Source organism: Mobula hypostoma, chromosome 23, assembly GCF_963921235.1.
Source record: "Mobula hypostoma chromosome 23, sMobHyp1.1, whole genome shotgun sequence".
Classification (NCBI taxonomy): Eukaryota; Metazoa; Chordata; class Chondrichthyes; order Myliobatiformes; family Myliobatidae; genus Mobula; species Mobula hypostoma.
Window position 1 is genome coordinate 53,029,255 of NC_086119.1, and position 27,866 is coordinate 53,057,120.

Below are 27,866 nucleotides of genomic sequence, written 5' to 3' on the forward strand. Positions count from 1 at the left end.
AATGGTGGTAGAAATTCACCATACCCACGAATTCCTGCAAGCCTTTGATTGTGTTGGGTCGGGGGAAGTGGCAGACCGCATCTACCTTGGCGGGCAGTGGGGTTGCCCCGTCTTTAGTAATCCTGTGGCCCAGGAAGTCGATGGTGTCGAGTCCGAACTGGCATTTGGCTGGATTGATTGTAAGGCCGAATTCACTCAGGCGGGAGTAGAGCTGGCGGAGGTGGGACAGATGCTACTGCTGGCTATGAGGATGTCGTCCAAATAGATGAATGCAAAGTCCAGGTTGCGTCCCACCGCGTCCATTAGCCGCTGGAAAGTCTGTGCGGCATTCTTTAGACCAAACGGCATTCGGAGGAATTCGAAAAGTCCGAACGGGGTGATAAGTGCTGTTTTGGGGATGTCGTCCGGATGTACAGGGATTTAATGGTATCCCCGGACGAGGTCTACCTTGGAAAAGATCCTTGCGCCGTGTAGGTTTGCTGCGAAGTCTTGAATGTGCGGCACAGGGTAGCGGTCTGGCGTTGTAGCCTCGTTCAGTCTGCGGTAGTCACCGCATGGTCTCCAGCCCCCCGTTGCCTTGGGCACCATGTGAAGGGAGGAGGCCCATGGGCTGTCGGACCGTCGTATGATCCCTAATTCCTCCATCTTCTTGAACTCCTCCTTCGCCAGTCAGGGCTTGTCCGGGGAAGCCTTCGAGCACGGGCGTGGAGGGGTGGTCCCTGGGTCGGGATGTGGTGCTGTACTCCGTGTCTGGCCATGGCTGCCGTGAACTACGGTGTCAGTACTGATGGGAAATCCGCCAGGACCCTGGTGAATTCATCGTCGGACAGCGTGATGGAGTCCAGGTGTGGGGCTGGCAACTGTGCTTCACCCAGGGAGAACGTTTGAAAAGTCTTGGCATGGACTAATCGCTTCCCTTGCAGGTCGACCAGCAGGCTGTGGGCTCGTAGAAAATCTGCCCCCAGCAGTGGTTGGGCCACGGCGGCCAGTGTGAAGTCCCACGTGAACCGGCTGGAGCTGAACTGTAGCCGCACCGTGCGGGTGCCGTAGGTTCGTATTGTGCTGCCATTAGCGGCCCTCAGGGTGGGTCCCGGTTCTCTGTTGCGGGTGTCGTAACTCGTTGGAGGTAAGACGCTGATCTCCGCTCCGGTGTCGACCAAAAAGCGGCGTCCTGACTGCTTGTCCCAGACATACAGGAGGCTGTCCTGATGGCCAGCCGCCGTAGCCATCAGCGGCGGCTGGCCCTGGCGTTTCCCGGGAATTTGCAGGGCGGTCTGCAGCGGCGGGCCTCCGTGCCCCACCGCTGGTGGTAGAAACACCATTGTTCGTTGGGCTCCTCACTCCCGTCGCCGGGTTTTGTAGGCTCTGCTGCCGGGCCTGGTCTGGTCTGTCTTTCGGCACGCGGCTTGGTGATCTGTGCGACGGATGCCCCTCTCTCTTTCCTGGCATTCCACAGTACATCTGCTCGGGCCGCCACCTCCCGGGGGTTGCTGAAATCTGCGTCGGACAGCAGCAGGCATATGCCCTCGGGCAGTTGCTCTAGGAACGCCTGCTCAAACATGAGGCAGGGTTTGTGTCCTTCAGCCAGGGTCAGCATCTCGTTCATTAATGCTGACGGCGGCCTGTCTCCCAAACCATCCAGGTGCATTAAGCGGCGTGCTCGTTCGCGCCGTGAGAGTCCGAAAGTCCTTATGAGCAGGGCTTTGAATGCTGTGTATTTGCCGTCCTCCGGGGGCGACTGTATAAACTCCTCAACTTGTGCAGCAGTCTCCTGGTCGAGGGAGCTCAGCACGTAGTAGTAGCGAGTGGACTCCGAGGTTATCTGCCGAATGTGGAATTGTGCTTCTGCTTGTTCGAACCATAAATGGGGTCGCAGCGTCCAGAAGCTTGGCAGTTTTAACGAAACTGTGTGAACAGATGCAGCGTCGGTCATCTCTGGTCCAAATATTGTTTGGGCCGTCGGGGTCACCAATTGTAGCGATGTGCTACACACAGCGCTAGAATAACCACACGGAGTCGGTGAGTTAGAGTTGCGATGAAAGAGGTTTATTCAAACTTCGCGGCCCGCTTTAAAGCCTCCCCATTCCCGCCCTCCCTGGGCGGGACTACTGTGGGGAATGCATATTCCCAGACCCTTTCTGCGCGTGGGATTTTCCCCCTGCTGGTGAAGATGGCCTGGCGCCCTTTTTGGGGCCGGCCCTCAGTCTGCGCGCGCTGTTTCGTGAGCCGGTTCGTGGGTGCCAGAAAGTGGGTCGCCACAGTAGGACAAGTGATGAGGTTCTGCAGAGGGAGTTCAGGTGCTAAGTTAGAGGACAGGACCTCCAGGGTTTTGATCTCAGGACTGCTACCCATGAAACATGCTAGCGAGGCCAGATTAATATGTAGCTCAGGAGTTGGTGTAGGAGGGACAGCATAAGATATTTGGATCATTGGGCGCTCTTTTAGGGAAAGTGGGACCTGTACTGAAGGTTTGCACCTGAACTGCAGGGGGACGGGAACCAGAGTGCTAGAGCTTGTGGGGGTGGGCGTTCGTAAGACTTCAGATAAAGTTAGGAATCAAAAGGTTGAGCATGATGCGACTGGTGTCCTGAGCTGTGTACATTTCAGTGCAAGAAGTGTTGTAGGAGAGGCGAATAATATTGCTGAAGAGGTAGCTGGTTCACAAACAGAGGCACTGTGTAGTGAGGAGAGGCTGTTGATGGGGCAAAATTACAGTCAACAGGATGAGTTGCACCGTAAAAGGCAGACAAAATCGAAAAGGGTGAATACAGGACCGAAGGTGTTGTATTCGAATGCACGCAGTATACGGAATAAGGTAGATGAACTTGCAGCAGAGTTGCAGATTGGGAGGTATGATGTTGTAGGCATCTCTGAATCGTGGCTGAAAGAATAAAGCTGGGAGCTTAAAGTCCAAGCATACACATTATATCGAAAGGACAGGCAGGAAGGCAGTGGGGTGCTTAAAAAATGAAATCAAAATCGTTAGAAAGAGATGACATAGAGTCAGAAGATGTTAACATAGAACATAGAATCATACAGCACATTACAGGCCCTTCGGCCCACAATGTTGTGCCAACCCTCAAACCCTGCCTCCTATATAACCCCCACCTTAGATTCCTCCATATACCTGTCTAGTAGTCTCTTAAACTTCTCTAGTGTATCTGCCCCCAGCACTGACTCAGGCAGTGCATTCCACGCACCAACCACTCTCTGAGTAAAAAAACCTTCCTCTAATATCCCCCTTGAACTTCCCACCCCTTACCTTAAAGCCATGTCCTCTTGTACTGAGCAGTGGTGCCCTGGGGAAGAGGCGCTGGCTATCCACTCTATTCCTCTTATTATCTTGTACACCTCTATCATGTCTCCTCTCATCCTCCTTCTCTCCAAAGAGTAAAGCCCTAGCTCCCTATGTTGAATCATTATGGATAGAGCTAAGGAACTGCAAGGCTAAAAAGACCCTGATGGGAGTTGTATACAGACGCGCAAACAGTAGTAAGGATGTGGCCTACAAATTACTACAGGAGATAGAAAATGCATGCTAAAAGGGCAATGCTGTAATAATGATGGGAGATTTCAATACGCAGGTAGATTGGGAAAATCAGGTTGGTGCTGGTTCCAGGAGGGGGTTTTCTAGAGTGACCAGTATGGGATCAGCTATTCTGGATTCGGTGTTGTGCAATGAACCAGAATTGAGGTGCGAGCTTAAGGTAGATCACCTCTTGTGAACAAGTGATGTTAATATGATCAAATTCACCCTGAAATTTGAAGAAGCTAAAGACAGATGTATCAGTATTGCAGTGAAGTCAAGGGAATTACAGGGGTGTGAGAGAGGAGTTCGCTAGAATTGATTGGAAAAGATCACTGGCAGGGATGACCGCAAAGCAGCAATGGCTGGAGTTTCTCTAAGCAATTTGGAAGGCAGTATCAATGACAGTATATACATCCCAAAGAGGAAGAAGTATTCCAAAGAAAAGATGACATAACCTTGGCTAACAAGAGAGATCAAAGCCAACCTAAAAGCCAAAGAGAGGGCATATAATAGAGCAAAAATTAGTGAGAGGTTAGATGATTGGAAAGCTTTTAAAAAATCAACATAAGACAACCAAAAAAAAGTCAGAATCAGGTTTATTATCACTAGCATTTGTCGTGAAATGTGTTAACTTATGCAATAAATAATGTAGAAGGATAAATAATAAGTAAATCAATGACAGTATACATATATTGAATAGATTAAATATCCTATAGAAATAATATGTTGAGGTAGTGTCCGAGAGTTCAATGTTCATTTAGGAATCAGATGGCAGAGGGGAAGAAGCTGTTCCTGAATCACTGAGTGTGTGCCTTCAGGCTTCTGTACCTTATACCTGATGGTAACAGTGAGAAAAGTACAAGCCCTGTGTGCTGGGGGTTCTTAATAATGGACACTGCCTTTCTGAGACACTGCTCCTTGAAGATGTCCTGGGTACTTTGTAGGCTAGTACCCAAGATGGAGCTGACTAAATTTACAATCATTGGCAGCTTCTTTCGGTCCTGTTCAGTAGCGCCTCCATACCAGACAGTAATGCAGCCTGTCAGAATGCTTTCCATGGTACAGCTATAGAATTTTTTCAGTGTATTTGTTGACATACCAAATCTCTTCAAACTCCTAATGAAGTATAGTTGCTGTCTTGCCTTCTTTATAACTGCATTGATATATTGGGACCAAGTTAGATCCTCTATCTTGAAACTGCTCACTTTCTCCACTTCTGGTCTCTCTGAGGATTGGTATGTGTTCCTTCGTCTTACACTTCCTGAAGTCCACAGTCAGCTCTTTTGTCTTACTGACACTGAGTGCCAGGTTGTTGCTGTGGCACCATTCCACTAGTTGGCATATCTCACTCCTGTATGCCCTCTCATCACCACCTGAGATTCTACCAACAATGGTTGTATCATCAGCAAATCTATAGATGGTATTTGAGCTATGCCTAGCCACACAGTCATGGGTATAGAGAGAGAGTAGAGCAGTGGGCTAAGCACACACCTCTGAGGTGCACCAGTGTTGATTGTTTGCGAGGAGGAGATGTTAGCAACTATCCGCACAGATTGTGGTCTTCCTGTTAGGAAGCCGAGGATCCAGTTACAGAGGGAGGTACAGGGGCCCAGGTTCTGCAACTTCTCAATCAGGAATGTGGGAATGATGGCATTAAATGCTGAGCTATAGTCTATGAACAGCATCCTGACGTAGGTGTTTGTGTTGTTCAGGTGGTCTAAAGCTGTGTAGAGAGCTATTGAGATTGCATCTGTCATTGACCTGTTGTGGCAATAGGCAAATTGCAATGAGTCCAGGTCCTTGCTGAGGCAGAAGTTCAGTCTAGTCAGAACCAACCTTTCAAAGCATTTCAACACTGCCGATGTGAGTGCTACCAGGCAATAGTCATTAAGGCAGCTCACATTATTCTTAGGCACTGGTATAATTGTTGCCTTTTTGAAGCAAGTGGGAACTTCCGCCCGTAGCGGTGAGAGGTTGAAAATATCCTTAAATGCTCCCGCTAGTTCGTTGACACAAGTTTTCAGAGCCTTACCAGGTACTCCATCGGGACCTTCCGCCTTGCGAGGGTTCACTCTCCTTAAAGACAGCCTAACATTGGCCTCTGAGACAGAGATCACAGGGTCATCAGGTGCAGCAGGGATCTTCACAGCTGTAATTGTGCTCTCTCTTTCAAAGCGTGCATAGAAGGCATTGATTTCATCTGGTAGTGAAACATCGCTGCCAATCATGCTATTGGGTTTCACTTTGTAGGAAGTAATGTCTTGCAAACCCTGCCAGAGTTGTTGAGCATCTGATGTCGCCTCCAACCTCGTTTGAAATTGTCTCTTTGCCCTTGAAATAGCCCTCCGCAAATCACACCTGGTTTTCTGGTACCGGCCTGGGTCGAATGCCACAGATCCAGCCTTCAGCAGACAACGTACCTCCTGATTCATCAATGGCTTTGTGTCTGGGAAAGTACAGTAAGTCTTTGTAGGCACACACTCATCCACACAGGGTTTAGTGATGTTGCTAACAACTGCAGCAGACTCGCCCAGGTTCGAAGATGAATCCCTGAGTACAATCCAGTCCACCGATTCAAAGCAGTCCTGTCGGCACTCCTGTGCTTCCCTTGTTCATATCTTCTTTGTCTTCAGTCTCTGCCTGTACTTGGGGAGTAAGTTACAGCCAGGTGATCAGACTTCCCGAAGTGAGGGTGTGGAATAGCACGTTAGGCATTCTTGATGATGGTGTAGCAATGGTCCGGTGTGTTGTTTCCTCTGGTATTTCAAGTCATCTGTTGATGTTAATTGCTTAGAGTTGTTTTTTTTTCAGACTGGCCTGGTTAAAATCTCCCAAAACGATGGTGAAGGTGTTAGGGTGTGCTGTTTCATGCATGTTAATCCCATTGCTCAGATCACGTAAAGCCTGATTGACATTGGCTTGGGGTGGAATGTATACCACTACCAAAATGACCCGGAGAACTTCCACAGTAGGTAAAAAGGGCAGCACTTTACTGCTGGATACTCCAGGTCTGTTGAGCAGAATTGGGACAGCACTGATATATTTGTGCAGCAAGAAGAGTTGATCGCGAGGCATACTGCTCCACCTCTGCTTTTGAGAGACTCTATAGATCTATCCTGACGGTGTATAGTAAACCCATCGATCTGAATTGCTGCATCCGGTACAGAAGGGGTTAACCAGGATTCCGTGAAACAAGGGACACACGCGGTCCCAATCACTCTGATTCAGCACCCTAGCTCCGAGATCATTGATTTTATTCACCAGAGACTGCATGTTTGCTAGCAAGATAGTCTGTATTGGGAGTTTAAAACTCCGTTTCCTTAAATGCACTTGTATCCCTGATCTGCAGCCAAGCTTCTTCTGTGGAATTCTACATGGATGCTTCCGTCCACAATCATTGTTGTTTCCGTCAGTTTTAAGCAGAGAAGGTTTGTTTAAATGCATTAAGTCATCTTTGTTGACTGATCTGAGCACTTGGAAGTAGTTGTGCTTTTCAGCTGTATCATGCTGAAACGAGAATATTTAATCATATCCATTGATGTACTTCTGGGGCGCCTAGGCACAACTCGAGTAGCAACAGTACTCTCAATGGATACGATTAAGTATTTCCATTTCAGCCTGTTACAGCTAAAAAGCGCAACTGCTTCCAAGGTCAGTACAGTCAACAAAGATGTCTTAATGCGTTTAAATGAGCTATTGCTGCTTAAAACTGACGGAAACAGCACCAATTGTGATCGAAAGTGCCCACGGAGGACAGCTCGGAGGAAGCGCAGGCGTAGATCAGGATTACAAGTGCGTTTAAGGAAGCAGGGTTTTAAACTCCCGATACCGACTATCTTGCTGGCAAACGTGCAGTCTCTGGTGAATAAAATCGATGATCTCAGATCTAGCGTGATGCATCAGAGGGTGATTGGGACCGCGTGTGTCCTTCGTTTCACAAAATCCTGTAACCCCTTCCATACCAGATGCAGCGATCCAGATCAACAGGTTTACTATACACTCTCAGGATAGATCTATAGAGTCTCTCAAAGCAGAGGTGGAGGAGTATGCCTCATGATCAACTCCTCTTGGTGCACAAATATATCAGTGCTGTCCCAATTCTGCTCACCGGACCTGGAATATCTAGCAGCAAAGTGCCATCCTTTTTACCTACTATGGGAGTTCTCTGGGGTCATTTGGGTTAACAGTTTACATTACACCTCAGGCCAACATCAAGCAGACTTCAGTTGATCTGAGCAATGGGATCAATGTAGATGAAACAGCACACGCTAACGCCTTCATCGTTTTGGGAGATTTTAACCAGGCCAGTCTGAAAAAAATCACAGCAACTACCATCTACAGATGACTTGAAATACCAGAAGAAACAGCACACTGGACCATTGCTGCACCACTGTCAAGAATGCCTACTGTGCTATTCCACGCCCTCACTTCGGGAAGTCTGATCACCCGGCTGTAATCCTACTCCCTGAGTACGGGCAGAGACTGAAGACTGCAGCATCAGCAGTGAAAACCAAGAAGGTATGGACAGGGGAAGCACAGGAGCACCTACAGGACTGCTTTGTATCGGTGGACTTGACTGTATTCATCTTCGAACCTGGATGAGTCTGCTGCAGTTGTTACTGACTTCATTAAAACCTGTGTGGATGAGTGTGTGCCCACAGAGACTTACTGTACATTCCCAAACCAGGAGGTATGTCGTCTGCTGAAGGCTGGATCTGTGGCATTCGACCCAGGCCGGTACCAGAAAACCAGGTATGATTTGCGGAGGGCTATTTCAAGGGCGAAGAGACAATTTCAAACGAGGTTGGAGGCGACATCAGATGCTCAACAACTCTGGCAGGGTTTGCAAGACATTACTTACTACAAAGCGAAACCCAAAAGCATGACTGGCAGCGATGCGTCACTACCAGATGAAATCAACACCTTCTATGCCCGCTTTGAAAGGGAGAATATAACTACAGCTGTGAAGATCCCTGCTGCACCTGATGACCCTGTGATCTCTGTCTCAGAGGCTGATGTTAGACTGTCTTTAAAGAGAGTGAACCCTCGCAAGGCGGAAAGTCCTGATGGAGTACCTGGTAAGGCTCTGAAAACCCGTGCCAACCAACTAGCGGGAGTATTCAAGGACATTTTCAACCTCTCACTGCTACGGTGGAAGTTCCTACTTGCTTCAAAAAGGCAAAAATTATGCCAGTGCCAAAGAATAATATGGGCTGCCTTAATGACTATCACCCTGTACCACTCACATCGACAGTGATGAAATGCTTTGAGAGGTTTGTCATAACTAGACTGAACTCCTGCCTTAGCAAGGACCTGGACCCATTGCAATTTGCCTATCGCCACAATAGGTCAACAGCAGATGCAATCACAATGGCTCTTCACACGGCTTTAGACCACCCGAACAGCACAAACACCGATGTCAGGATGCTGTTTATCAACTATAGCTCAGCATTTAATACCATCATTCCCACAATCCTGATTGAGAAGTTGCAGAACCTGGGCCTCTGTAGCTCCCTCTGTAACTGGATCCTCGACTTCCTAACCGGAAGACCACAATCTGTGTGGATTGGTGCTAACATCTCCTTGCAAATGATCAACACTGTGCTTGCCTGAAGGGTGTGTGCTTAGCACACTGCTCTACTCTCTATATACACATGACTGTGTGGCTAGGCATAGCTCAAATGCCATCTATAGATTTACTGACGATATAGCTATTGTTGGTAGAATCTCAGGTGGTGACGAGAGGACATACTGGAGTGAGATATGCCAACTTGTGGAATGGTGCCACAGCAACAACCTGGCACTCACCGTCAGTAGGACGAAAGAGCTGATTGTCTTACCCTTCCTGAAGTCCACAAAGGAACACCTACCAATCCTCATAGAGGGATCAGAAGTGGAGAGAGTGAGCAGCTTCAAGTTCCTGCGTGTCAAGATCTCTGAGGATCTAACCTGATCCTGACATATCGATGTAGTTATAAAGGAGTTATAAAGACAGCGGCTATACTTCATTCGGAGTTTGAAGAGATTTGGCATGTCAACAAGTACACTTAAAAACTTCTATAGTTATACTATGGAGAACATTCTGACAGGCTGCATCACTGTCTGGTATGGAGGGGCTACTGTACAGGACTGAAAGAATCTGTAGAAGGTTGTAAATCTAGTCAGCTCCATCTTGGGTACTAGCCTACAAAGTACCCAGGACATCTTTAGGGAACAGGCATAAACGTTGCGGGTGAACGCAGCAGGCCAGGCAGCATCTCTAGGAAGAGGTGCAGTCGATGTTTCAGGCCGAGACCCTTCGTCAGGACTAACTGAAGGAAGAGTTAGTAAGAGATTTGAGAGGTGGAGGGGGAGATCCAAAATGATAGGAGAAGACAGGAGGGGGAGGGATGGAGCCAAGAGCTGGACAGGTGATTGGCAAAGGGGGTATGAGAGGATCATGGGACAGGAGGCCCAGGGAGAAGGAAAAGGGGGAGGGGGGGAGAAAACCCAAGAGGATGGGCAAGGGGTATAGTCAGAGGGAGAGAGAGAGGAAAAAGGAGAGAGAGAAAGAATGTGTGTATAAAAATAAGTAACAGATGGGGTACGAGGGGGAGGTGGGGCATTAGCGGAAGTTAGAGAAGTCGATGTTCATGCCATGATGTTCATGTTCATGACTTCTCTAACTTCCGCTAATGCCCCACCTCCCCCTCGTACCCCATCTGTTACTTATTTTTATACACACATTCTTTCTCTCACTCTCCTTTTTCTCCCTCTGTCCCTCTGAATATACCCCTTGCCCATCCTCTGGGTCCCCCCCTCCCCCTTGTCTTTCTTCCCGGACCTCCTGTCCTGTGATCCTCTCGTATCCCTTTTGCCAATCACCTGTCCAGCCCTTGGCTCCATCCCTCCCCCTCCTGTCTTCTCCTATCATTTTGGATCTCCCCCTCCCCCTCCCACTTTCAAATCCCTTACTCACTCTTCCTTCAGTTAGTCCTGACGAAGGGTCTCGGCCTGAAACGTCGACTGCACCTCTTCCTAGAGATGCTGCCTGGCCTGCTGCGTTCACCAGCAACTTTTATGCGTGTTGCTTGAATTTCCAGCATCTGCAGAATTTCTGTTGTTTACATCTTTAGGGAGCGTTGTCTCAGAAAGGCAGTGTCCATTATTAAGGACCTCCAGCACCCGGGGCATGCCCTTTTCTCACTGTTACCATCAGGTAGGAGGTACAGAAGCCTGAAGGCACACTCAGCAATTCAGGAACAGCTTCTTCCCGTCTGCCATCGGATTCCTGAATGGACATTGAATCTTTGGATGCTACTTCACTTTTTATTTAATATACTTGCATGTTTTTTTTTAATCTATTCAATATACATAATTTGTTATTTTTTAAAAAAATTTTTCTACTTCTATATTATGTATTGCATTTAACTGCTGCTGCTAAGTTAACAAATTTCACATCACATGCCGGTAATCACAAACCCAATTCTGATTCCGAGAGTACTGCTGCTACTCGAGTCATAGAAACATAGAAACATAGAAAATAGGTGCAGGAGTAGGCCATTCGGCCCTTCGAGCCTGCACCGCCATTTATTATGATCATGGCTGATCATCCAACTCAGAACCCAGCCTTCCCTCCATACCCCCTGACCCCTGTAGCCACAAGGGCCATATCTAACTTCCTTTTAAACATAGCTAATGAACTGGCCTCAACAGTTTGCTGTGGCAGAGAATTCCACAGATTCACCACTCTCTGTGTGAAGAAGTTTTTCCTAACCTCGGTCCTAAAAGGCTTCCCCTCTATCCTCAAACTGTGACCCCTCGTTCTAGACCTCCCCAACATCGGGAACAATCTTCCTGCATCTAGCCTGTCCAATCCCTTTAGGATCTTATACGTTTCAATCAGATCCCCCCTCAATCTTCTAAATTCCAACGAGTACAAGCCCAGTTCATCCAGTCTTTCTTCATATGAAAGACCTGCCATCCCAGGAATCAATCTGGTGAACCTTCTTTGTACTCCCTCTATGGCAAAGATGTCTTTCCTCAGATTAGGGGACCAAAACTGCACACAATACTCCAGGTGTGGTCTCACCAAGGCCTTGTACAACTGCAGTAGTACCTCCCTGCTCCTGTACTCGAATCCTCTCGCTATAAATGCCAGCATACCGTTCGCCTTTTTCACCGCCTGCTGTACCTGCATGCCCACTTTCAATGACTGGTGTATAATGACACCCAGGTCTCGTTGCACCTCCCCTTTTCCTAATCGGCCACCATTCAGATAATAATCTGTTTTCCTATTTTTGCCACCAAAGTGGATAACTTCACATTTATCCACATTAAATTGCATCTGCCATGAGTTTGCCCACTCACCCAACCTATCCAAGTCACCCTGCATCCTCTTAGCATCCTCCTCACTGCTAACACTGCCACCCAGCTTCGTGTCATCCGCAAACTTGGAGATGCTGCATTTAATTCCCTCTTCCAGGTCATTAATATATATTGTAAACAACTGGGGTCCCAGCACTGAGCCTTGCGGTACCCCACTAGTCACCGCCTGCCATTCTGAAAAGGTCCCGTTTATTCCCACTCTTTGCTTCCTGTCTGCTAACCAATTCTCCACCCACACCAATACCTTACCCCCAATACCGTGTGCTTTAAGTTTGCACACTAATCTCCTATGTGGGACCTTGTCAAAAGCCTTTTGAAAATCCAAATATACCACATCCACTGGTTCTCCCCTATCCACTCTACTAGTTACATCCTCAAAAAATTCTATGAGATTCGTCAGACATGATTTTCCTTTCACAAATCCATGCTGACTTTGTCCGATCATTTCACCGCTTTCCAAATGTGCTGTTATCACATCCTTGATAACTGACTCCAGCAGTTTCCCCACCACCGACGTTAGGCTAACCGGCCTATAATTCCCCGGTTTCTCTCTCCCTCCTTTTTTAAAAAGTGGGGTTACATTAGCCACCCTCCAATCCTCAGGAACTAGTCCAGAATCTAACGAGTTTTGAAAAATTATCACTAATGCATCCACTATTTCTTGGGCCACTTCCTTAAGCACTCTGGGATGCAGACCATCTGGCCCTGGGGATTTATCTGCCTTCAATCCCTTCAATTTACCTAACACCACTTCCCTACTAACATGTATTTCGCTCAGTTCCTCCATCTCACTGGACCCTCTGTCCCTTACTATTTCTGGAAGATTATTTATGTCCTCCTTAGTGAAGACAGAACCAAAGTAATTATTCAATTGGTCTGCCATGTCCTTGCTCCCCATAATCAATTCACCTGTTTCTGTTTGCAGGGGACCTACATTTGTCTTTATCAGTCTTTTCCTTTTTACATATCTATAAAAGCTTTTACAGTCCGTTTTTATGTTCTCTGCCAGTTTTCTCTCATAATCTTTTTTCCCCTTCCTAATTAAGCCCTTTGTCCTCCTCTGCTGAACTCTGAATTTCTCCCAGTCCTCAGGTGAGCCACTTTCTCTGGCTAATTTGTATGCTACTTCTTTGGAATTGATACTATCCCTAATTTCTCTTGTCAGCCACGGGTGCACTACCTTCCTTGATTTATTCTTTTGCCAAACTGGGATGAACAATTGTTGTAGTTCATCCATGCAACCTTTAAATGCCTGCCATTGCATATCCACCGTCAATCCTTGAAGTGTCATTTGCCAGTCTATCTTAGCTAATTCATGTCTCATACCTTCAAAGTTACCCCTCTTTAAGTTCAGAACCTTTGTTTCTGAATTAACTACGTCACTCTCCATGTTAATGAAGAATTCCACCATATTATGGTCACTCTTACCCAAGGGGCCTCTCACGACAAGATCGCTAATTAACCCTTCCTCATTGCTCAAAACCCAGTCCAGAATAGCCTGCTCTCTAGTCGGTTCCTCGACATGTTGGTTCAAAAAACCATCCCGCATACATTCCAAGAAATCCTCTTCCTCAGCACCTTTACCAATTTGGTTCACCCAGTCTACATGTAGATTGAAGTCACCCATTATAACTGCTGTTCCTTTATTGCACACATTTCTAATTTCCTGTTTAATACCATCTCCGACCTCACTACTACTGTTAGGTGGCCTGTACACAACTCCCACCAGCGTCTTCTGCCCCTTAGTGTTACGCAGCTCTACCCATATCGATTCCACATCTTCCCGGCTTATGTCCTTCCTTTCTATTGCGTTAATCTCTTTTTTAACCAGCAACGCCACCCCACCTCCCCTTCCTTCGTGTCTATCCCTCCTGAATATTGAATATCCCTGAACGTTGAGCTCCCATCCCTGGTCACCCTGGAGCCATGTCTCTGTGATCCCAACTATATCATAATCATTAATAACAATCTGCACTTTCAATTCATCCACCTTATTACGAATGCTCCTTGCATTGACACATAAAGCCTTCAGGCACTCTTTTACAACTCTCTTAGCCCTTTTTAATGCTTGCCCTGGATTTGTCGGCCTGCCACTTTTACTTTTCCCCTTTGTACTTTTTGCTTCTACGCTCACTTTACACCCCTCTGTCTCTCTGCACTGGTTCCCATCCCTCTGTTGTGAACTAACCTCCTCACACCTAGCCGCTTTAATTTGATTCCCACCCCCCTAGGTGCCCTGGAAATCATTAAGAAGGTAAAGAAGGAATATGAAAGTAAGTTAGCCAATAATATTAAAGGATACCCAAAGTTTCTTCAGATACATGAAGTCTAAAAGAGATGAGAGTGAATATCAGATCACTAGAAAACTATGCTGGAGAGGTAGTAATGGGGGGTGAGCTGAATCAGAATGGGGTTTATGATCACCGGCATGTGTCGTGAAATTTAACATAACAGCAGCAGTTCAATGGAATTCATAATATATAAGTAGAAAAAAAATAATAAATCAATTACAGTATATGTATATCGAATAGATTAAATTGTGCAAAAAACAGAAATATATTTTAAAAATGAGGTAGTGTTCACAGGTTCAATGTCCATTTAGGAATTGGATGGCAGAGGGGAAGAAGCTGTTCCTGAATCGCTGAGTGTGTGCCTTCAGGCTTCTGTACCTCCTACCTGATGGTAACAGTGAGAAAAGGCGTGCCCTGAGTGCTGGAGATCCTAAATAATCGATGCTGCCTTTCTGAGACACCGCTCCTTGAAGATGTCCTGGGTACTTTATAGGCTAGTACCCAAGATGGAGCTGACTGGATTTACAACCCTCTGCAGCTTCTTTCGGTCCTGTGCAGTAGCCCCTCCATACCAGACAGTGATGCAGCCTGTCAGAATGCTCTCCACGGTACATCTATAGAAGGTTTTGATTAAGTATTTAGTGTCAGTCTTCACTGTGGAAGACACAAGCAATATAGTGGAAGTTCCAGGTGTCGGGAGTCATGAAGTGTATGAAGTTACCATATCTAGAGAAAAGGTATTTGGGACACTGGAAGGTCTGAAGGTAGAAAAGTCACCTGGACCAGATGGTATACAACTCGTGCTTCTGAAAGAGGTGGCTGAGAAGATTGTGGAGGCGTTAGTAACGATCTTTAAAGAATCACTAGATTTTGGAATGGTTCCAGAAGACTGGAAAATTGTAAATGTTACTCCACTCTTCAAGAAGGGAGAGAGACAGAATAAAGGAAACAATAGGCCAATTAGTCTGACCTCGTTGGTTGGGAAGATGTTGGAGTCAATTATAAAGGATCAGGTCTCAGGGTACTTGGAGACACATGATAAAATAATTTCCTCAAGGGGAAGTCTTGCCTGACAAATCTGTTGGAATTCTTTGAAGAAATAACAAGCAGAATAGACAAAGGAGAATCAGTTGATGTTGTGTACTTGAATGTTCAGAAGGCCTTCAACAAGGTGCCTCACTTGAGACTGTTTAACAAGCTACAAGCTTATGGTATTACAGGAAAGATTCCAGCTTGGCAGGAGGCAGAGTGGGAATAAAGGAAGCCTTTTCTGGTTGGCTGCCAGTGACTAATGGTGTTCTGGGGGGGGGGGGTGTTGGGACATGTTCTTTTTACATTGTATGTCAATGATTTGGATGATGCAATTGATGGCTTTGTTGCAAAGTTAGCAGACAATATGAAGATGGGTGGAGAGACAAGTATTTCTGAGGAAGTAGACCCCTGACGAAGGGTCTCAGCCCGAAACATCGACTGTACCTCTTCCTATAGATGCTGCCTGGCCTGTTGCGTTCACCAGCAATTTTTATGTGTATTGCTTGAAATTCCAGCATCTGCAGATTTCCTTGTGTTTGTGACTTATCCAACTTGATGCTTTCCAAAAGCTCCAGCACATCATCTTCCTTAATATCTACATACTCAAGCTTTTCAGTCTGCTGCAAGTCATCCCTACAATTGCCAAGATATAACTGATTTTAGCTACTCTGTATCTCAAATTGCAGGTGATTTCTATATTGTAGTCACTGTCTCCGAAGGGTTTCTCTATCTTAAGCTCCCTAATCAAATCTGGTTCATTATACAACACGCAATCCAGAATTGCCTTTCCTCAAGTGGGTTCAACTGCAAGCTGTTCTGAAAAGCTATCTCATAGACATTTTAAAATTCCTTCTCTTGGAATCCAGAACAACTTGATTTTCCCAATGTTCCCAATCTAAAATTTCCATTTTATCCAATGTAATGCACTTTTCTTTCATTTCAGGCATCCAAATATCTTGAGGCTCTACAATTATTTCTTTGACCGTACAAGAATTTACCTCATGTTAGAATATGCTCCTGGAGGAGAATTGTACAAACAGCTGCAGAAGTGTGGCTGCTTCACTGAAGAAAGGAGTGCCACTGTAAGTGAGAATCCACAAAAACTGCTCACTGCTAATTGGCTTTTTTGGGGGTCTAATTAAGCAATAGTAGTGGAATTAAACTGGTTTGAACTGCTGAAATAGCTAAAATTCATCCTTTAAAATATAATTTAAATCCCTTGTTAGTGATTTCATTCCAATGAACTTTAAGCTGTTTATTTTTTGGTGAAGTATTAATTCACATAACATAGGAATGTTGAAATTTAAGACTTTTAACATTAAGTTAATTAAATGTGTATTGTGCCAGGCAGTACAGGTCGACCTTCACTAATCCGACTACCTGTAATCCGGTTCCATCGATAATCCGGCACTGATTATGCTTAATGTGATCCTTCAATAATTCAGCATTTTCATTAATCCGGCACTCCTCAGGTCCCAGCAGTGCTGGATTAGTGAGGGTCGACCTGTACTTGGAAATTCTAGCTGGCAAATTTTCTTTACCTGAGACAAAAGAATTATGAAGTAGGAGGTAAATCAGCTAGATTATTAGCATATAAATTACGAAAACAACAAGCAGACAATACAATTCATAAAATAAAGAATCCAAAGACAAAGCTTGTGGAGAGTACAATAGGGAAAATTCAAGAGAGTTTTGAAACATATTATCGAGAGCTGTACTCCCAACCCCGTGCCCCCAATGAGCCCTATATAGACAGTGTATTGAATTTTTTAGATCTACCTAAACTTACAGATTTACAAAATGCAAGTTTATTAGAACCAGTAACTGTCAAAGAACTGAACGTGGCCATCTCTAGGTTAAAGGCTAGAAAGTCCCCGGGTTCTGATGGGTTTACCTCAGAGTGGTACAAGTCCCTGAAGACACAGTTAGCCCCATTACTACTTAACACCTTTAATTGGATCTTGCAGAGAGGAGAAACTCCACCTTCCTGGAGAGAAGCGATTATTTCAGTTATTCCTAAAGAGGGTAAAGATAAACTAGAATGTGGCAATTATCAGCCAATTAGTGTTCTTAATTTAGATTACAAACTATTTACATCTATATTAGCGCGCAGATTGGAAAAGCTTTTACCTGGCCTAATCCATTTAGACCAGACTGGATTTATTCAACAAAGACAAACACAGGACAACATAAGGAGAACTCTGCACATATTAGAACAGGTTAATAAGAACGAGACAGAGACAATGGTAGTAGGATTGGACGCTGAGAAAGCTTTTGATTCGGTTAGTTGGGCATTCCTATACAGAGTGTTAGGAAGATTCGGCTTTCAAGAAAGGTTTATTAAAGTAATTCAGACTCTATATGACAGCCCTACAGCCCGAATTAAGATAAATGGGGACCTCTCTGACTCCTTCATTTTAGAGAGAGGCACTAGACAGGGATGCCCAATTTCTCCTCTCCTTTTTGCGCTATATATTGAACCACTTGCCCAACTAATAAGACAGAGCGAAATCGTAAAAGGTATCAAGGTGGCAGGGATTGAACAGAAAGTGGCGTTATTCGCAGATGATGTTTTGGTCTATCTGAGTGAACCAGAAAAATCATTTATAGGATTGTTTACACTGTTGGATGACTTTGGGAAAATATCAGGTTATAAAATAAATGTAAAGAAAACGCAGGTTATGTCCCTAAATTATACACCATCCAAAAAATTGCAGGATACATACGATCTTAAGTGGGAAGCTAAATCATTAAAATATTTAGGAATAACCCTGCCGAAGGATCTTTCAACACTGTCACAGGTAAATTATGGGCCATTAGTCTCAGAGATAAAAGCAGATATGCATAGATGGAATCTTATCCCCTTTTTAAGTTTAAATTCAAGGATAAATACTATAAAAATGAATATTCTTCCTCGGTTATTATATCTTTTCCGTACTTTACCAGTGGAGGTGGATGATAATCAATTCAGGGAATGGGACAAATGGATTTCCCGCTTCATTTGGCAAGGAAGGAAACCTAGAATTCGATATAACACCTTACAGTTAGGGAAGGAAGGAGGAGGTATGGTTCTTCCTTGCCTAAGAAATTATTTTTATGCCTCACAGATAACCCCTCTGTTATATTGGTGTAATAGGGAATATAAGGCTTGATGGAAGGAAATAGAATTTGGATTAGTTGACAGTTTTCCTCTTCAGGCCTCAATAGCTGACAAAGGATTGATGGCCAAGTTGGAAAAATTTAATAATGCTTGGATAAATCTTACATTAAAAGTATGGCAGAAGGTGGTTAATTCATGTGGAATTAATAACATGTTAAAACTCTTTAGATGGTGTGCATATGATACCGAATTCCTTCCCAACAGAGGAGATAAAAGATTTGAGCTATGGATAAAGAAAGGTCTTACAACCTACCTCTCATTTATAGATAAAAGAGTATTACAAAGTTTCCAAATCCTGCAGGACAAACATGGTCTAGAACATAATGACTTTTTTAGGTACCTTCAAATACGAAACTATGTTAACAGAGTTGTAGATATACAGACCTATCAACAGTAGAATTAGAATTTTTCAAGATTCTGAATTCGGCTTGCAGTTCAATACCTAGTAAATCAGTTTCTCGCCTATATAATGCACTCTCCCATGCTAAAAATGTAAATACACTGTATATTAAAGAGAAGTGGGAGAAAGAAGCAGGGTTGGTACTTTCAGAGGAGGCTTGGGGGAAAATCTGCAGCTTTCAATGGTCCTCGACTAATTCTTTGACTTGGAGAGAACATTGTTGGAAAAACATTATAAGATACTTCAAGACCCCATATCAGGAAAAATATAAAGATACAAATGTGATGTGTTGGAGAAGGTGCGGCTCCAAGGAGGCAAATCATTTTCATATTTTCTGGGATTGCCCTAAATTAAGTCTATTTTGGGAAGGTATTCATAGAACATTAGTTAAGGTACTTAGGTCCCAGATACCTCTGAACTTTGAGATGCTCTATTTGGGGCATGTATTGTTCCTTGAACAGAAGGAAAATATAAAGTTGCTGCAGGCCCTCTTAGCGGCAAATAAGAAATCAATCACTAGAAAATGGCTAAATCCAATACCACCTACATTAGAAGATTGGTACGAAATTATCTTGGAAATATTTAAAATGGAAAAGTTGACTTACTCCCTGAGAACTCAAAAAGAAACATTTTATCAAATCTGGAATAAATGGATTGAATATATAACCCCAATGCGAGCAAACTCTCCTAATGATTTATATTGCTCTTCTCATCAACACAGTAATATTGCTAACGTAAGCACCCCTAGTCTAAATGTTTGTTTTTTTTTGGAAAATAGAGAATTAACACAAGTAAAGGGAAAGATTTGGGAAAGGGATGATAAAAAAAAATGAAAAAATTAAGTAAATAAGTACATAGGGATTGGATAATTATGTCTGCGGGCAGGAACAAGCACGAACAAATTGGGATATAAACACCTACAATGGTTGGTATATAGGCTTGTATGCAACATTTTGGACCAGTGGAAATGGTCCAGAAGGGTTGTATGGAAACTATTATTACCATTTTTCTTAACAACTAATTTCATTACTTAGCCTAATAGGTTAGATTTACCACAGTACATAACTATCTATTTAAATGTTTATTTTCCTTTTATATCATCTCAATGTGTACTTAAGAATGTATAAATAATTGTAGTTTTATACATATAAAAAAATGGAAAAGGTTATATGTGTGAAAAAAGTACATGATAATTGTGAACTCCTTATCCAAATAAAAATAAAATTAAGAAAAAAATAAAAAGGAAATTCTAGCTGGCAGATGGATCAGTAAAGCTTGTGACCACGTGGAACAAGCTTAGAGTGAGGAACTGTCGGTCTTGACACCATGTGCGTTGTCATCCTCCATGTCCACAATGTATACCTCAGACTCTCCAAACGCTGCTTTTATACTCTTATACCTTCATACTTCCTTTGTACAGAACACTGCCTTTGATCACCAATAAACTTGCGAAGATTATTTCCTATATGATGGTCACCTGACCTGTTCCTAACTCTCTATGTTCTATGAACTATGTTCTATGTTCTCTGGTATCTGTTCACCACTTTTCCTTCGCTACATCGACAGCTGCATTGGCGCTGCTTCCTGCACGCATGCAGAACTCATTGACTTTATTAACTTTGCTTCCAACTTTCACCCTGCCCTCAAGTTTACCTGGTCCATTTCCGACACCTCCCTCCCCTTTCTAGATCTTTCTGTCTCTGTCTCTGGAGACAGCTTATCCACTGATGTCTACTGACTCTCACAGCTATCTGGACTATTCCTCTTCTCACCCTGTCTCTTGCAAAAACGCCATCCCCTTCTCGCAATTCCTCCGCTCCGCCACATCTACTCTCAGGATGAGGCTTTTCATTCTAGGACGAGGGAGATGTCTTCCTTTTTTAAAGAAAGGGGCTTCCCTTCCTCCACTATCAACTCTGCTCTTAAACGCATCTCCCCCATTTCACGTACATCTGCTGTCACTCCAGCCTCCCGCCATCCCACTAGGAATAGGGTTCCCCTGGTCCTCACCTACCACCCCACCAGCCTCCAGGTCCAACATATTATTCTCCGTAACTTCCGCCACCTCCAACGGGATCCCACCACTAAGCACATCTTTCCCTCCCCGCCTCTCTCTGCATTCTGCAGGGATTGCTCCCTATGCAACTCCCTTGTCCATTCGTCCCCCCCATCCCTCCCCACTGATCTCCCTCCTGGCACTTATCCGTGTAAGCGGAACAAGTGCTACACATGCCCTTACACTTCCTCCCTTACCACCATTCAGGGCCCCAAACAGTCCTTCCAGGTGAGGCAACACTTCACCTGTGAGTCGGCTGGGATGATATACTGCGTCCGGTGCTCCTGATGTGGCCTTTTATATATTGGCGAGACCCGACGCAGACTGGGAGACCGCTTTGCTGAACACCTACGGTCTGTCCGCCAGAGAAAGCAGGATCTCCTAGTGGCCACACATTTTAATTCCACATCCCATTCCCATTCTGACATGTCTATCCACGGCCTCCTCTACTGTAAAGATGAAGCCACACTCAGGTTGGAGGAACAACACCTTATATTCCGTCTGGGTAGCCTCCAACCTGATGGCATGAACATTGACTTCTCTAACTTCCGCTAATGCCCCACCTCCCCCTCGTACCCCATCTGTTACTTATTTTTATACACACATTCTTTCTCTCACTCTCCTTTTTCTCCCTCTGTCCCTCTGAATATACCCCTTGCCCATCCTCTGGGTCCCCCCTCCCCCATCTTTCTTCCTGGACCTCCTGTCCCATGATCCTCTCGTATCCCCTTTTGCCTATCGCCTGTCCAGCTCTTGGCTCCATCCCTCCCCCTCCTGTCTTCTCCTATCATTTTGGATCTCCCCCTCCCCCTCCAACTTTCAAATCTCTTACTAACTCTTCCTTCAGTTAGTCCTGACGAAGGGTCTCGGCCTGAAACGTCGACTGCACCTCTTCCTATAGATGCTGCCTGGCCTGCTGCGTTCACCAGCAACTTTTCTGTGTGTTGCTTGAAATTCCAGCATCTGCAGAATTCCTACTGTTCCTAACTCTGTCACTTTCAGAGGGCGGTGAGTAGAGTAATACTGACTGTTTCTTTTAATATTGCAGTACATTTTGGAGCTGGCAGATGCATTGCAATATTGTCATTTAAAGAAGGTCATTCACAGAGACATCAAACCAGAGAATCTGCTCGTAGGCCTTCGAGGGGAACTGAAAATAGCTGATTTTGGTTGGTCTGTGCATGCTCCTTCATCAAGGTTTGTGGCATGTCTTGCTGAAGTTTTTTGTAAAGTATGATAAACCCGAAGTTATTTCCTTTTGTGGGTTTGCTGAGTTCCAGAATTCATACTGTATAAGCGCATTAATGAGGCTGGTGGGACCAGTAACTCTGCAGTCGGGTTAACATAGTAAGTTTAAGTCCTTTAAAATGGTTTCTGGCGAAGTGAAATTCCACTAGGTTTGGCGGCAGCACCACTCACTCCTTGTCTGAGGAGATTGTCTTCTCCTGGTGGACACATCGGTGAGGAATTTTTCATTGTTGGAGCAAACCTAGGCTTCCAAATGCTAATTACTATTGTTGCTAAATAGCTCTCAATTTCTGCTTGGCTCAGCTGTCCTGTATACAGAAGTAAGTTTTACCATCAGCTTCATGCTATGGAGATAGAAATGGTTTATTTTTCATAGAAGATGTAAACCTAACAAGCCCTCACTGATTGTCAGCTACAATATTCTTAGCAGCTTCATGTTATCTTCTTTTACATTGACGTGCTCCAAACTGGCTTCCAGTATTTAACGGCTGGCCTGCTCTCTGCAAAATATAGCTTGCCCACAACGTTGTCAGTATTGGGTTCCCTTGTGCAGTAGCCCATATCTCTGTTAGCCTGGTGCTTTTTGAGCTTCAGTAACCTTTATCCCAAAGATTAACCTGTTGTTCTCCTGATCAATTCCTTCCTGAATCTATCCTACCCACTCTGTTCTCTCTTACATTGCAAAATATCTAACACTTTGTTCAGTATGCCGTACCCATCTCAAATTTCCCTCAAACTCCTCACTAGCTTGCTTTAAAACCTTGTTCCTCCCACTACCTATTAAAAGTAAATAGTGACATGTGGACAGGAATTTTAAATATGCTTTTGTGATCTGCTATTGAGCCTGAAGTGAGAGGTGGTTTCTTAACAGGGTTGAACCTGGAGTGTGAAATGACTGTGGGCACATTGGCTTTGTAGAGAGAAGATTTAAAGATTAGCTTTATTTTTCAGATGTACATGCAGTGAATTGTCATTTTTTTTTGTCAAATCAGTGGGAATTGTGCAGGGGCCAACCTGGGATGCCACAATTTACTAACCCTAATCCAACCTGTACATCTTTGGAATGTGGGAGGAAGCCCACACGGTCACAGAGAGAACATACAAATTCCTTATAGACAGCTGTGGGAATCAAACCCCAACCTGAGACCATATAGCAATTGTACTAATGTACTTAAACTGCTGGGTTTGGTTTTAGCTTGGTGTAACATTATACTGCAAACTTAAATCCCTTCAGAAGGAAGACGTTTTGTGGGACTTTGGATTACCTACCTCCAGAGATGGTTGAAGGGCGGATGCACGATGAGAGAGTGGACTTGTGGTCCCTGGGCATTCTGTGCTATGAGTTCCTTGTAGGTCACCCTCCATTTGAATCTGGATCTCACCAGGAGACATACAGGAAAATTTGTAAGGTGAGCAGTTAAACGTACAATTGTTGTGAAGTTGATCCTCTGCCTTGCAGGCTGCTTCCACATCCATTACACACAACGTAGAAGCAGAAGTAGGCCACTGGGCCCATCGAGTCTCCTCCACCATTCAATCAAGGTGATTTTTATTCACAAACATGAGAATTTTTTTTCCCTTTTTTAAACCCCATTCTCCTGCCTTCTGCTTGTAATCTTTATTCCCCTTACCAATCAAGAAATATAGAAAATATACAGCACAATACAGGCCCTTCAGCCCACAAAGCTGTGCCGAACATGTCCCTGCCTTAGAACTACCTAGATTTTATCCATAGCCCTCTATTTTTCTATCTTATACACCTCTATCAGGTCTCGTCCTCCGTCGCTCCAAGGAGGAAAGGCCGAGTTCACTCAACCTATTCTCATAAGGCATGCTCCCCAATCCAGGCAACATCCTTGTAAATCTCCTCTGCACCCTTTCTATGGTTTCCACATCCTTCCTGTAGTGAGGCAACTAGAATTGAGCGCAGTACTCCAAGTGGGGTCTGACCAGGGTCCTATATAGCTGCAACATTACCTCTCGGCTCCTAAACTCAATCCCATGATTGATGAAGGCCAATGCATCGTATGCTTTCTTAACCACAGAGTCAACCTGCGCAGCAGCTTTGAGTGTCCTATGGACTCGGACCCCAAGATCCCTCTGATCCTCCACACTGCCAAGAGTCTTACTGTTAATACTATATTCTGCCATCATATTTGACCGAACAAAATGAACCACTTCACACTTATCTGAGTTGAACTCCATCTGCCACTTCTCAGCCCAGTTTTGCATCCTGTCAATGTCCCGTTGTAACCTCTGACAGCCCTCCACACTATCCACAACACACCCAACCTTTATGTCATCAGCAAACTTACTAACCCATCCCTGCACTTCCTCATCCAGGTCATTTAGTTAAAAAAAAATGCACAGAGTAGGGGTTCCAGAACACATCCCTGAGGCCCACCACTGGTCACTGGCCTCCATGCAGAATATGACCCATCTACAATCACTCTTTGCCTTCTGGGGTCAAGCCAGTTCTAGATCCACAAAGCAATGTCGCCTTGGATCTCATCCCTCCTTACTTTCTCAATAAGCCTTACATGGGGTACCTTATCAAATGCCTTGCTAAAATCCATATACACTACATCTACGGCTCAACCTTTATCAATGTGTTTAGTCACATCCTCAAAAAATTCAATCAGGCTCGTAAGGCATGACCTGCCTTTGACAAAGCTATGCTGACTATTCCAAATCATAATATGCCTCTCCAAATATTCATAAATCCTGCCTCTCAGGACCTTTTCCATCAACTTACCAACCACTCACTGGCCTGTATTTTCTGGGCTATCCCTACTCCCTTTCTTGAATAAGGGAACAACATCCACAACCCTCCAATCCTCCGGAACCTCTCCTGTCCTCATTGATGATGCAAAGATCCTTGCCAGAGGCTCAGCTATCTCCTCCCTCACTTCCCACAGTAGCATGGGGTACATCCCGTCCGGTCCCGGTGACTTATCCAACTTGATGCTTTCCAAAAGCTCCAGCACATCCTCTTTCTTAATATCTACATGCTCAAGCTTTTCAGTCCACTGCAAGTCATCCCTACAATCACCAAGATCCTTTTCTGCAGTGAATACTGAAGCAAAGTACTCATTAAGTACCTCTGCTATCTCCTCCGGTTCCATACACACTTTTCCACTGTCACACTTGATTGGTCCTATTCTCTCATGTCTTATCCTCTTGCTCTTCACATACTTGTAGAATGCCTTGGGGTTTTCCTTAATCCTTCTCATGGCCCCTTCTGGCTCTCCTAATTTCATTCATAAGCTCCTTCCTGCTGGCCTTATAATCTTTTAGATTCTTATGATAGCTAGTTTTTTTTCTTTTGAACCTTTCATAACCTCTTCTTGACTAGATTTACAGCAGCCTTTGTACACCACAGATCTTGTATCCTACCATCCTTTCCCTGTCTCATTGGCATGTACCTACTTAGAACCCCCACGCAAATATCCCCTGAACATTTGCCACATTTCTTCCGTACGTTTCCCTAAGAACATCTATTTCCAATTTATGCTTCCAAGTTCCTGCCTGATGGCCTCATATTTCCCCTTACCCCAATTAAACATTTACCTAACTTGTCTGTTCCTATCCCTCTCCAATGCTATGGTAAAGGAGATAGAATTGTGATCTCCAAAATGCTCTCCCACTGAGAGACCTGACACCTGACCGGGTTCATTTCCCAATACCAGATCAAGTACAGCCTCTCCTCTTGTATCAAGAAACCTTCCTGAACACACCTAACAAACTCTACCCCATCTAAACCCCTCGCTCCAGGGAGATGCCAGTCGATATTCGGGAAATTAAAATCTCCCACCACAACAACCTTGTTATCATTACTCCTTTCCAGAATATCTCTCTCGCTGTCTGCTCCTCGATGTCCCTGTTACTAATGGGTGGTCTATAAAAAACACCCAGTCGAGTGTTATCGACCCCTATCAATCTCTACTTTAATGCACCCTATGACTTGGACTCCACAGCCCTCTATGGCAGTGAATTGCATAGATCCACCATTCCAAGAGTTCGAAATACATTTGGAGCAGTGACAAACTAACCTGTTGACCCATTAGTGTCGAGATTGTAGCTAACACTTAAGTTTGTTATTAATTAGACAAGGCTGGTATTTCAGTTTGCTTATTGCAACATGTATAGGTGCTCTGTAGATCAGGCAGCATCTGTTAATTATTCTGATGAAGGGGCATTGACCTGAAAAGTTAAGCTTTTCTTCTCAGATGCTGCCTGTTTGCTGAGTGTTTCTGACGTTTCAGTTTTTAATTACCTATGCACAATAACTGAAGATGTCTAATGCTTACACTTACAGGTTGATGTTCAGTTTCCCTCCAGCATGTCAGAAGGTGCAAAAAGTCTAATCAGTCAATTACTTCGCCACAATCCAGTACTGAGACTTCCCCTCAAGGAAGTGATAGAACATTCATGGGTGAAATCTAATGCCCGAAGGCTCCTTCCACCCAAGTGTGCAAACAGTGAGAATTAATGACTACTTCGTGGGTCCTGAGGATTGCTGACTTGTACTTAAGACGTGGAATTTGTGGTGTGTAATATATAAAGTATATACTCAGTTGTTTAGTAGCTCTTCCTGCACCTGTCTTTCTGTATGCTTCTGTCATTGTTAAATTGTGTCCTCTGGTCTGTTCACATTTGTCAGCAAATATCTGGGCACGTGTTAGTAAATCAGGTTTTCTGCTTGTTCTAACAATTACACCAGTGTAAATTAGAAGCAGTGTTTATAGCCACAAAGTTGTATATGCCTCTTGTTTCATAGTAATTCACAACTAGTCAAAGCAATTGTTACTGTCATGTAAAAGCAGATCCTATTTTTTTTTTAAGTTTCACTTTGTTCATTTGCAAATAAACCAGATGAATCCTTAAACTTTCTGTTTTTGAAAACTTGTTTACAGAACCAAACGTGGCTGTCTACATTTTCTGTAATGGTTTAGAAAAATGGATTTGGTTCCATCTGTCGTCTCATTCTTCCCCAAGGTCCCCCATTCGTGGTTGGATTTCTACACATTAAACCATACAAGGAGCTGCAGGTTAATAAAACAGCATTTAATCACATCTCCCATGACATCCATTTTCACTCAGTTTGGGTTATATTGATATTGGTGTTCCATGCATCAGAGTATAACTGTCCATTAATCTTGTTTTGTTTGTAGCTAACTTATCAATTTAAATCTTCAATTACTGTGCATGGTAGCCTCGGCTGAAGCCCGATGCATTTAAGCATTTCAAAAATGTTCTTTCAAAAATTGATTAAAATTGTTGAGGTTTCTTCCTCATACTTGTGCAAATCTTCATTTAAGGAGCAGAATTTAACTGGTAAACTAGTAACACGAGGAGAGAATCACCGAGATCATGGACTAAATGAAATCTTAAATAGCACAAAATTAAAAAATTGTTTGTTGCCAACAACTTTTTGACAGTAATCCACCAGCTGCCAGAATGATTGATTCTGTCATGAGTTGTTCCTTACCTAAAACAATTGACTCCTGCACAAACTACATTCCTTGGATCAGTACAGCTCAGCAGGTGTGGTAATTGAGCTCTTCACCTCTGCGTTACCCCTCAGTTGTAATCCTGACTGGGCAGCATTGCAGCCAGAGCAACTAAAAGTGATACACCTGCAAAAATAACCCATTGATCATGATGGTGGGGGAAATCATAGACCAGCCCATGTTTTAAGTAGTAAAGCTAGCCCATCAGCTTACTGGGCTCACACCAACCAAAATGTCCCTATTTACTGTAATCCCATTTTATTCTTTTTC

General features: G+C 44.3%; 1 protein-coding gene across 1 annotated transcript in view; it reads left to right on the forward strand.

The window, feature by feature from the left end:
- Nucleotides 1–26,992, forward strand: part of LOC134336908 (aurora kinase C-like) — a 38,385-nt gene extending 11,393 nt beyond the window's left edge. The window contains exons 5-8 of the mRNA XM_063031539.1: nt 16,163–16,301; nt 21,884–22,032; nt 23,318–23,492; nt 26,402–26,992. Coding sequence (XP_062887609.1) covers nt 16,163–16,301; nt 21,884–22,032; nt 23,318–23,492; nt 26,402–26,575 — 637 coding nt within the window. The 3' untranslated portion in view covers nt 26,576–26,992. The remainder of the gene's footprint in view (nt 1–16,162; nt 16,302–21,883; nt 22,033–23,317; nt 23,493–26,401) is intronic.
- Nucleotides 26,993–27,866: the final 874 nt, after the last annotated feature.